This window comes from Coccinella septempunctata, chromosome 7 (assembly GCF_907165205.1).
Source record: "Coccinella septempunctata chromosome 7, icCocSept1.1, whole genome shotgun sequence".
Taxonomy (NCBI): Eukaryota; Metazoa; Arthropoda; class Insecta; order Coleoptera; family Coccinellidae; genus Coccinella; species Coccinella septempunctata.
Window position 1 is genome coordinate 26,713,000 of NC_058195.1, and position 12,825 is coordinate 26,725,824.

At 36.4% G+C, this 12,825-nt stretch overlaps 1 protein-coding gene across 4 annotated transcripts in view; it reads left to right on the forward strand.

Moving 5' to 3' along the window:
• The window catches only part of LOC123318010 (eye-specific diacylglycerol kinase), a 291,641-nt gene that overhangs the window by 55,520 nt on the left and 223,296 nt on the right, over window positions 1–12,825 (forward strand). For all 4 annotated transcript variants that reach the window (XM_044904662.1, XM_044904665.1, XM_044904664.1 and 1 more), the window contains exons 3-4: window positions 5,743–5,940; window positions 5,991–6,120. In XM_044904662.1, coding sequence (XP_044760597.1) covers window positions 5,743–5,940; window positions 5,991–6,120 — 328 coding nt within the window. The remainder of the gene's footprint in view (window positions 1–5,742; window positions 5,941–5,990; window positions 6,121–12,825) is intronic.

Consider the following 12,825-nt stretch of genomic DNA (forward strand, 5'->3'; position numbering starts at 1 on the left):
TGATTCGATTTTGTTTTTAATTTCGTGGGGATATGGGACCAGTTTCGTTTTTCCCACTGTAGGTAGCGCTGTTTAGAATTTGACAGAACATTGTCAATTGATATTTGAAAATAATTTGAATACTTTCCTACGACTTACGAATATGTTGTATTTATAAAAGATTATTAGTGTGTGAAATTGTATTAGTTTCGAGAAAGGGTGAAAAACTTTCATTTATTCAACATGTCCTTCAGTAAGTTCAGTTTCCGTATGGACAATCAAGAACTAGAGCTAAGAATTCGGTGTTGTTGGAATTTGAGGCATAACCAAATCATATGAACGAATATTCGGGATGGATATACATAGCTAAGTTTTGTGGCGACTTCAGAAGTGTATTGGAAATACGTAATGTGAATTGTGAGCATGTATTGAGAATCAGAAATACATAAATCTATTCGAGTCTGTTCTTCAAATATTCTTCCTGAGTTGATGTAGTGAAAATTCCCTTTCCGTCATCTGAATCATTGGATATTTGACCAATCAACTGTGTTTTATTGAAATCATATTGAATTAACACCCTCACGAATTCAGTTTGTCAAACGGAAATTATCTTGAAGAAGATTTGTAAATACTCCTTCGAACCCTTATTCCATAATGTTGAAATATAGACAGATTTGTTTTTACAACGAAAATTAAACTGTGAATCACAAATATTTCTTAACAGCTGACAAAATGGGCTAGTTCATATGTTGAACTCGTTGATCGATATCAACGCAAAACAAAATAAAACGACATAGTATCATTGAACTTCCTTTGGTAGAACAAGGATAGAACGAAGTAAATGACATGGTGGCGCCGCTACGAAACTGCTCCCATATCCCCGATTTTCTGGAATGTTGATGCATGCAAAAAGTGTCAAGTGCACACACCAGTGTTTTAGACATCATAGAGACAGCTTTATTAGAAGAATATTGTATTCAAAGAAATAAATGTATTACTGAGTTAATCAATAGTTCGTACTATTAATCTTTAATAAAAAAACTGTTCCTGAAAGTATAAAAGTATCATTGTAACTAACCACACTCATGAATATTATTATTATTAAATGTTTTTATTGTCTATGCAATTGGCCATCGACCAGAGGTCCTTCAGCCTGTATTCTACAATTTTGGTACATTAAATTAAATTTAATTTTAACAGTTTTTAGTAAATAAATTATATCGTTTAAGGTGAAAGCTAAAAGTTAAATATTTCACATCTCCTTATTGAATATTTTTGAGTTGGCTTACTAGCGGAAATTTTGGATGTATTCCTTCCTCATGATATTGGGCGATGACATCGTCTAGCTGACATAACCTTTTATATAATTTCTTACTTAGCCTGCTCATTCTTATGTCAATAGGCTCTTTTCTGGTTTTCAGGTAGAGTAAATGATTTGGAGGATTATGAAGTTGTTTATTAGGATGTCTCATTCGAGTTATGGCTCTCAATGCTGTTGTCTCTGCTCCTGTGAGATTTTTAATCGCTGGAGGCTTGCAGTTTGCGAATAATGGTTGGGCGTATTCTAATATGGATCTGCAGATTTTTTTGTTTATTAGTGATGCACTTTTAATGCTTATGTCTCACTTTCTGTACACCAATTTGGAAAAATATTATATTTAGCTCTTTATATGATTTTTCTTTTCATCGACTGGGTATGCGGGTTGAAGTTCAATTTATTGTCAATGTGCACACCAAGGTATTTAACAGAAGGAGCAGATCTTATAATCTTATCATTGATTTTAAGAATTGGTGATGTAGAGGAGATTTTGTGGTCGACAATTATTATAAACTGCGACTTGCCAGGATAAATTTTCATTCTTCAATTCCGGAACCAGTTGGAGATCTCATCAAGGAGTCCAGGGAGTTTCTGTATGCAGTTTTGTAATGTTTTAGCATGAGATACCAGAGTTGTATCGTCTGCGAATTGCAAAATGTAGCAGGAGTTTATGCGATTCAAGATGATATAGCGATAGAAGAAATTGAAAAGGAGTATCAAAAGAAGAGAACTTTTTGATTTGCTCTCAGCTAATGTATACAGACTCAAATAATCCAACTTTAACTCCTGATGTTCTGCCTTCTAGAAAGTGCTTTCATAGTTAATGAGGTGATATGGAAGTTTGATTCTACGCAATTTGTACAGAAGTACTCTAGGCCACATACAGTCGTATGCTTTTTCTATATCAAGACTCAACACTGATTATTTTTGATTAATTTCATTATATAACGTGGTAGTTCATGACTCTCTATTGTGAGAGTATGCTTCTTGATTGCCACTGAATATTTTATTATAATTGTCAGAATAACTAGCGTCCTCTGTCCCTTTTTTCAATAGAAAAACAACAAAAAATAACAGGAAATAAAACAAGAAAAACAGATGTTCAAGTTTTCTCACATTCGTGGCGACGTTTCGCGAAGGTGTCCCTCTGCTTCTTCAGGCCTATGATTTATAAGACTCCCTTCACAATTTTTACTGTCAGGTTTAACCGGATGAAAAATTATGCATTGGGTTTTATTCATACGACGGGCACATCGAGCTCTCGAATCTCGCGGCGGTAAGCGCCGCCGAAAGTGCAATCCGGTTGTCTTCAGGTGCGAAAGTGAATCGAAACACTTGTGAAAGATGAAATATACCATTAGATGACAGCAATTTACTCCAATTTGTTTTGCAGGGCCAATTACACCTGGGAGATGTGAAATTATATTATTTTTTCTTGTTCGAACGTTGGGATTCGGCGGAACCGAGGACCACTTGAATTTGTTCTTGCCATAATAGTATTTTTCAACTTTCTTTTTTCTCTGTAACGGTAAATCTTCATCTGAAGATGAATTTTCTACTTCCTGTTCCAAATTCACTGTATCGTTTTCTTCGTCAGAAAAGCTCTCTTCTGAAAAACCCTCATAATTGTATTGAAATTCATGTGCAACATAATTGGTCCAAAACATGTATAGCCCATTCTTCGAAACGAGGATCATCCAATTTAATTTTATTATTAGCATATATAGAAGCCATGGAAGAAACCGAAATTATAATTTGCTACGTAATTCGTGAGGTTTCGCAAACCCCAAATACGACAAGAATTGAAATTTCACGAAACCAAAGCGTTATTTCAACACATGCGTACATCGAGAGCGTACTGATTGAAAGCTACATAGGATCCCACGATTACTTCCCACCCAAAACTGCAAAGTGGCCATTCATATTTTGCGTGGGATTTTTCAAACCCCATCATCAGTTACGGGTTAGAAAATTTTTTCATGTTTAGTGCACCATCCCGCGGGATACAAGAGTGGCCCATCTATATTCTTTAGTTAATCTGTGGCCTTTAGCGTCCTTGAACGTATTTGCCGACGATCTTCTAACGCAGTGACCAGTATACATAGTTTTCTGATTTTCAAGTCAGAGATACTCAGCTATTTTTGAAGGTATTTTAGAGAAGAAATGAATGCCGCAAGGCTATACCGTTCATTTCCCCTTTCTGTATGATACAAACAATCGCTGAGTAACATGAAGTGGCCTTAATATTGCCTACTCAAATAAAAGCACAGGATTGACTTCGCCGTTGATACCACAGATGAATTTCGAGTCGCGAATAGTAACAATAAACTTGTCTTCATCATCAATTAAAATTAAGAAAACCACTTTCATCATTGAAAACTCCTCGTCTGGGGCAGGACGCACGTTGACTTGTTCTCTTGTGGCTACTTTTGATTTTTTTGCTCTATATCCACCGTTTTTCTTCTTGATGAAACGTATTAAGGCGCCGTATTTGTCTATTTTCACTGTTTCCTTCTGTTCTAAAGTCGCTCGTAACATGGAATATTTCGGCCATAAGGATGAAGCAGAATATTCCTCAGAGAGTTTTGCGAAATACGCCAGCAACACAGTTTCTTCTGCACCTTGAACATGTACTTCGTTTCGCCACTCACAAAACTGCCGATATTCTTATTCATAATGGATTTTAGATTGGTCCGGAATCAAGTTCAACCTTTCAGTGTTGGCAGCAGCTAATATATCGTCAGGAATATCAACATCTTGCATGATTTCAAAGATGACTGTTTGAAATGACATGAAAACTTGTTGCTTTTATTTTCGGATCGAAGTTGTCAATGATACGATAAAGTTTTGATTCAAAGATTATGGGGTAGAAAGATAGGAAACGCCCTCATATCTCATAGTGCTAAAAACCGACTACATTTTGGCCAGTGAAAACACATTTCACAATGAGATGGCGCTGAAAATGTACTGTCAATACAGTAAAACTGTTTAATAACAGTTTTCTATTTTATAATTGAGTGACGCGTAATTCGAATTCTATTCGTTGTATTGAATTTCAATATCGACTTTGTTGAGACCAGAAAACAAACATCCTGAGCGACAAAATAAAAGTATGGTTTTATTTCGTGACTACGATGTTAGTTTTCATCTGAACATTGTTTGAAATCAATTGATATCAATTAAATACTCTGTCGGATGTGCAATATTTTCAATTGCAATTCATAAAAATTTGAAATTATATACAACGAATAGAGCTTTTACTAGGACAACTCTTGTGATCTGCTATTATTTACACAATATTAGTACATAATAGAAGCTACAATTTGATACCAAGTCTATTAATATAATCAATGGAAGCTGGTATCGCCAGGGCGAAGTCTTTAGTATTCCCAGCATATCTTCTGAGAGGGCATTCGGTGACAATATATTGAACAGTTTGTCTTTCTGCTCCGCAATCGCACTCCGGAGAAGGCTTTTTTCACCTGTGGTGAGAGTCCCTGCAGTTTCCATGGCCAGTTCTAATTCTATTAAGAGTAGCCCATGTTTTTCGGGGGAGGTCAAATCCCGGTGCAGTATTTTCAATGCATGGCATTAATTGCATAGTGCTATATTGGTGCGTTCTCAATGAATGACCGAATCACATGTTAGCAGTTTTAATACTTACATTTCGATTTTCCTCAGTTAAATGAAAAACTTAATTCTGAAAAATCCATTTTATTTGACAGTTCTACCGATTCACAGTTCTTCACCATGTAATAATTTTCGAATTATGTTTTGAGGTTTTAACCAAGAAATTAGACGAAGAAATTCAATAGTCAGCAACTAGAACTAGCTAGATAAACAAAAAGCGGCATGAGAATCAAAACATTCAAAAAGTTTTCGATTAAAATGTCCATCTGAAATCTTCATTTCTGCAAATGGCTCTCGAATTAATATTTTAACCAGTCTTAGGGCCTTAGAAACACATTCGAAACACAGATGTTGCTCACATCAATTTATTCCTTTCGTTTCCCATCTTTTTGCTCTAGAATCTCTGCTTTGAATGTAACTCGATTATTAGCGATTTTACACCGTCTCGTACATTGTGGGTGACTCGGCTGTCGCCTTGTCACCTAGCAATGTATTCGACGAATATATCTCGCATAATGATCTCGTTATATCAATTAGCTATTATATTATTATTGTGAATGATGTACAATAAATGTTTTGCACTACCATCTCCAACTGAGTTATCAGGCAACAGTCCATAACAGAATGTTGCCAAGTTTCATAATTCAAACTCGAAGCTTCTTTTATTGTCACTTCAAGGAAGCTTTGCAATGAAAAGGACTTCAAGTTTGATTATGAAACTAGCCACTAGTTATTCATCTCACTTTCAATGCCATCATTCAAGATGTCAATTAGTGAATTCTAAAGTTAAGATACTTGTTTGCATGCATACTCAGAGAACTGGACCGAGGGCAAAATGTTCTTCATGCAGTATAGTAGTTCACCAAAACTGCTTGGACCATAAGAAATTGACCTTCAGATGTAGGGCTACATTTGAAAACAAGCCTCCTAGCCACTACAGAAAGACGCATATGGTTCATCATCATTGGGTTCGTAGATTTTCCGAAAAAACTAGATGTCAACACTGTTCAAAGGTAGTTCCGTGATATTTCCCACATTTTATACATGTCAATGTTCTTTGAAGAATTTTCAGTGCAAAATCTCATTCAGTTCTAAGGAATTTATATCTGTGAGCTGCACTTGGTGCAAGGTCGCTTACCACAATAGAGATTCCTGTTTCAGTGCCGACAAAAAACAAGAAGAATGTAGTTTAGGTGAGTTGAGCACATGCATATGTAAAATGCTTCTTCTAGTGTTCATTTCAGAAAGACAATAAAGAAAAATGATCAACTACAATTTCGGTAGTTTAATAAGAAAGTCTGCGATGTTATGTAGATATGTATGTCTCCAGGATAACCCACAATAAACAGTTTCAACATTGTAAATTTGATTTGAAAAATTGCCCCATTTGAATGGAGCATTGTCGGGGACTTTAACATACCAGACTTTCAATGGCCCTTATCAAATGATAGATCATGCAGCTCCTCTTCAGCCATTTATGTCGACACTATTAGAGAAAACAACCTTTTTCAGTTGGTAGACCAGTCAACTCGTTTCAGATAAAACCAGAACCCATATCTGCTTGACCTCCTTCTGGTAAATGATCCTCATTCAAGAGAATAACACCAATACCTGTGATGAAATTCACATGCCTGGGCAACAACAGCCAGAAGAAATTGATACTGAAAGTCCATCTTGCAACGCAAGTTAGCCTGAACACCAGGACGATAGGAAAGAGCTCCACCGACAAGTTGACTCTGACATGAGGAGATACTTTGCCGAACTGGAAGGAACAGATCCCCTTCATGGAATGGCACCTTCCCGACTCAATACATCCAAGAAACTGTCACTTATAATCGACATTTTGAATAAGGACGTTTTACCTGAGTACCTACAGAACGGAAGTTCATTGGAATATCTGCATCTAGTTTTTTACTGTGCAGCGCTAACGACAGCAAAAACCATAGGGGCAAAAATTCGCCGGATGAACAACGATGGTCCAAAATTACACAAATTACACGCGCCAGCATAGCATAAACGTCTTCAACACAAAACAGAAAAGCTAAGAAGAGACATTGGACGACTGACGCAGTACTTGAACGGGAATCGAGGAAGAAAGGTTGTGAAAGCTGCCAAAGAGATCATGGATAGAAACAGGACCCACACAGAACGAGAGACGGAAAATGTTACAGCGCACCATTGCCCCGACACTCTGAAGCAAAAATTAAGTCTGTATGCAGAACGCCTAAGAAAATATAAAAGCAATTATAGCCGGAAAAGAGACAATAATTCATTCGAAAAGTCGGAAGAAACTTTCTACACAACCATTGCGAAAGGAATAACATCATCTCCATGCAACAGAAAGGATGCACCAAAGACAGCCGAGGGTGCGAAGAACAACTAAGATTCAGTTATCTGCAATCAAGCGTTCTCCAAGCGGAGGAATCTTTACGCTGCGTACATAGACTACAAAAAGCATTCGATTCTATACCTCACGAATGTCTCTTGACGATCTTGAAGATTTTCAAGGTGGATTCCAATATTGTTAAGTTCCTGAAAGACGCCATGTCAACCTGGTGTACTAGTCTTCAGACATAAACTGCTGGTTTTTACAACTTGGTCGACGTTTCGGAACCTGTTGGTTCCTTTATCAAGACTGAAAACATTTATTGGTAAAATACAATACATTTAAGTTAACAAACTTTAACTACCTCGTTGTTACAGAGTTTTGGGCTCTGGAAATTCAAAAACATTTGGGATTCAAACTGGACTATCAGATTAAGAAAGTGAACCACGATCATGAAATTTTCTCCTAAATTTAAGTACATGTGGAGGTTCTAGAACGTTAATTTTTGACATGAGATCTGGAGAACAAGTTCACGTACACACAAGACAAGATAGGGATCACCTATTAGTTTTTTACGATTCTAATGTCTTTTCTCGAATGATATTTATTACCTGTGAACCGTTATTATTTGCTTATTAGTATGTTTCTAGTCTATCACTTTAAGTTATAATGGGTACATCATCTTGAAATAACTCACACCGCACTATAGTTTTGTTTACTTTGTTTCACTATCACTGTTGTAGTCAGCATACCATTCTGGAGATGACACAGTCATAGAAACTGCTCAAGTTATTGGTGTCTTCTCTAAAATTAATCGAGTTCAGTTTTCTGATATGAATCATTTCACTGATAAGTCTTCTTGAGTAGTTTACTTCTTTGTCTAGAACTTTGACATCGCTAAAGTTGAACCTGTGTCCTTCATCTTTCATATGTTGGGTTAAAGCTGACTTGCTTTCTCCACCACCGAGTGTGTTAGTTGCATCATTTTTGTGTTGTTTAATTCTTTCTCCTATGTACTGTTTGGTTTGCCCTACATATGCACCTTAACAATTCGAGCAGGCAATCTTATATACTACACCGATTGTTTATCAGGAGGAACCTTGTCTTTTATTCTACTGAAAAATCTTCTGCCACTGTCCAGGGTGTTGTAGAATGCTGCAGTACATCCAAACTATTAGAATATATCAAGTCGGTATGAATGTTCGGGGTAAAAGGCTAGTCGGCAGAATTTTCTGTTCTCAGTAGGTGGCTCAGGTTCAATTTATGTATTTATTTATTTATTTATCACAAATAGGAACACAAACAAGTGGTAACACCCAATACAGCATTCACAGTTTAACAATATATATATCATACAAAATACCAAATCATTGAAATGAAAATTTACACTATTCTATAAACTAAAAACGAAACATAATATGAATCTAAAAAAGATGAAAAAACTAAGAAACGTAGGGCAACTTCAACTTCAGAAATTTCTTCAATTGATGGAGTTTTATATTGAAAATATCAACACCACAGGAATATAAGTTAAATGTTGATAGCATTCTACAGAGTGGAGAATTTTGAGTAATATTAATTCTACGGTATGGAACAGCGAACAATTCACGGGACCTTAGCCTTCTCTCGGGAACTCTAAAATTGATAGATTCGAGAATTTTCGGGACATAAAGTAAACCATTAACTATTTTGAAAATCATACACATATCGTTTAATCTTCTTCGATTTTCCAAGCTCAATATTCCAAAGCTTTGTTGAATTTCGGTGTAATCATGATCAACAATTTGAATTCTACTTCTGAAAGACAAGAACCTCAGAAACTTATGCTGTACACTTTCTAATCTGTTCACGTAACATCTATACTTTGGACTCCATATTGACGTTGCAAAGTTAAGCATATTGAAAACAAATGAATAATAAAGGGTTAGTAGAGTTTCATTTTTCCTGAACAACTTTTCATGTCAAAGAGTAAACCCGAGCATTTTATTCGACGACTCGATGACTCCGTTAATGTGTACGTCAAATGTTAACTTCGAGTCCAGAAGTACTCCCAGATCTTTAACAACATCCACTTGCTTTATAATCACTTGATCAAAAGTGTAAACGAATGCAGAGGTGTTAACGTTCCTAGTGAAAGATATTTTAAAACATTTCTCGAAATTTACATATAGAAAGTTTTGACAGCAGTATTCATAAACCCTGTCTAAATCCTCCTGAAGCTTAATGCAGTCTTCGAATCTCCTTATAGTCAGAAATATTTCGAGATCATCGGCGTATAATAGGAACTTAGCATAGCGAAAGCAGTAAGAATTATTGTTTAAGTAAATTATGAAGAACAAGGGTCCTAGATGAGATCCCTGAGGAACACCTGATCCATTCGGAAAAATGCTCTCATTCACGCAGACAAATTGGGATCTATTCAGAACATAGGACTGTATCCACCTTAATGAGCTTCCACATATGCCCACCTCCGCCAGTCGTCGCAGTAGAATGCCATGATTCATTTTGTCAAAAGCCTTTCTAAAGTATGTGTAAATAACATCTATCTGGCACTGGTTTTCAAATCCATCATGAAGGTTTTCAAGGAAATTCAATAAATTTGTTTCAAGATTGCGACCTTTGATGAACCCATGTTGATTTTCCACTATGATATGCTTTACATGATTAGAAACGAAATCATACACTAGTGACTCGAATAGCTTAGGAATAGCTGACAGTATGGGAATTGGACGATAGTTCTTGATAATATTTTTTGCGCCACCTTTGTGAATAGGTACTATTTTCGAGAGTTTCCATCTATGGGGGAAAATGCCCGAATGTAAGGACAAATTGAAAATCATTGTGAGTGGCTTCACTGTTTATGCTACACTTTTTCAACAATAATGGTGGAATATCATCTGGGCCGGGACCTTTATCCGGATTAAGAGCGTTTAGAGCGTCTTTTACTGCCGTCTCTGTCAAAGTGATTTCGGACAAATACACACTATTATAAAGATTTTGGACCTCATTCGAAACATTATGGCTATTCGCAGATGATTGTATATTGTTGAGTGATATACTTGTGTTATCTTTATTTAGGTAGTTGTTAATTACTTTCTTGATGTAATATATAGGGTAGTTATTGTCCAGGAGTATGTTGGTTACTTTTTGAATGTTCGTTTTTTTGAATTTATTGTGGCCAAGTGTTGGGGCTCTGTGGATTAGATTGATAGCGATATTTTTTTTTGTTGGGCACTATGGTTAGATAAACAGTTTAAAAATCTTCCTGAATTTGATGGTTTAGAGTACCAGTTTGTTATTACTTTGTCATTTTCTCTTGACACCAAGACGTCTAGGAAAGGGATGCTTCCATTATTTTCCTTTTCTGTGGTGAATTTCACTCTACCTACTATGGAATGAGTTGAATGTATCAAGGGTTGATTCAATTTTATCTATAGGCAAGAGTAATAAGGTGTCATCTACATAGACTTTCATCAATGGTACTATAAAATTCAATTTGTCGCTTACATACTCGAACAGTTCCAGCATCACTAACTCAGCAATGGTTGGGCTAGCAGGGGATCCCATGGATGTACCGTCTAGTTCTTTGTATATCTTTCCATCAAATGTGAAATATGATGTATCAAACAATATCTCTACAAGTTCAACAAGCTTATCTTTGTTGAGTTCTGTGAAGCAGCTTATATAGTTCCATTTTTTCTTCATTAATTGGATAACAAGTGATTCTGGTATGTTCGTGAAAAGGGACACGACGTCCAGGGACACAAGTTCATAATTTGCGGGCACTTGTATGGTTTTAAGTTCTTCAACCAAAGAGAACGAGTCCTTTACCTTGAATCTTGATGAGGAAAGTACATTATTTAGGATTTTGTGTAGAAATAGTCCTGCATTGTGGCTTGGGGAACTTATCCAACTTACTATTGGTCTAAAGCTAATCGTCTGTTTGTGGGTTTTCCTCAAGCAGTACAATTGTGGAGGTGTACTTTTATGTTTTATTAGGTTTTTGTAGAGTGTGTCCGAAAGCATGTTGTCATCCCTGAGTGTTCTGAAGAATTTATTGGTCTTTTCTTGGTATTTTCTTGTAGGATCTCTATTGAGGAGCTGGTATGTAGTGTCATCCTCTAGTAGTTTTTCCACTTCTCTCATATATTTATTTATTTATTTATTTGAAAAGGATACAGAGTTGAGGCAAAGCCTATAAAACTCAAAATAAAAACATATACGTTCAACATAAAATCAAGAATACATTGTGTGTACATGAAAATGAGAAAGTGTGAATTAAAAGAGAGAGAAAAAAAAATCCACTATCACGAGTGTCACCAACGTACGTGACGGCACAAATTGTCGTAGTTGTTTTTGAACGCATTGACAGACTCCGAGTTCACAACTGCCGACGGCAAACTATTCCACGCACTAAAAACCCGGTTGGAGATGAAATTTTGCCTCTGCGACGATCTAAAATTTTCCTTAGACAGTTTATATGCATGACCACGTAGACGTGGCCAAAGCCAAATCCCTATTCAGTACCGGACACCATACAGGGCCAGCAAACTCCAAGATGGGGCGGACATAGGTCTTGAACAGGGCAGCACACGTTGAAGGCCTTCTGTATCATGAACAGAGATCTTTTAGCCTACTCTTCTTTGTACATCAGAACTGTAGTGTTGCCTTTGTCTTATCTGCTCACTACAATATTTGCGTTGTCTTCGATGAATTTGGATGTTGTTTTATAATATTTGTTCAATGGTTCTGGATTTTTGGGTTTTTCTATGAAATTTGATACGATTCTCATGCATCTTGATCTGACTGTATTTTTCTCGCTTTCATCAACTGTGAGTGTATAGACAAAGCCCTCAACATCTTTTATTAGTTCTAAAATAGGGACATTTTTTGGTATTATGCCGTGTTTGGGGTCCATACCTAGGATGATTCGGGCTTCTGTTGGAACCTCTACATTGGTGTAGTTAGTGAGGAATTTGTTAGTTTCTGTTATTGTGATGGGCCGTTGTTGTTCTTGAAGTCTCTTCAACTTTCGTCTATTGACTGTTTTGACTTTCTGGAAGAGTCGCTCCGATCTTGTCTCCTTAAACTGTCTTATTCTTCTCCAGGTTTGGTCGTCAAGAGATGTCTCCAGTGTGTTTTTAAGGAGATTGATGAATTGTTGAAGATTTTTCTTCTTCCACAGGGTGATTTTTATCTCTAGATTGAGGACTGATTTCCGAAAATTCCTCATGATGTTGTCCACCTGTCTGGTGTAGGGATGTTCTTCCAATTGGGGTGAGTATATTTGTTTGATGTTATTTTTTATGTGGTTGGGATAAACCTTTAATTGTCTGCACTGTAACAAGAAGATCGTTCTATTTTTCATTGCTGTCAGATTTGCACTGAGGTTTGTGTATTTTTGCACTTTCGGCATAAGTCATCTCCACAATCCAGTCTAATCCCTTCAAATAATCCACTCGGTAAGCTAAATTGTGTTATGTTCTCGACCATGTTATTGAACTATATTGGGCATCTTAGGGAATTGGACATAAACTGCTGGTTTTTACAACTTTGTCGACGTTTCTGAACC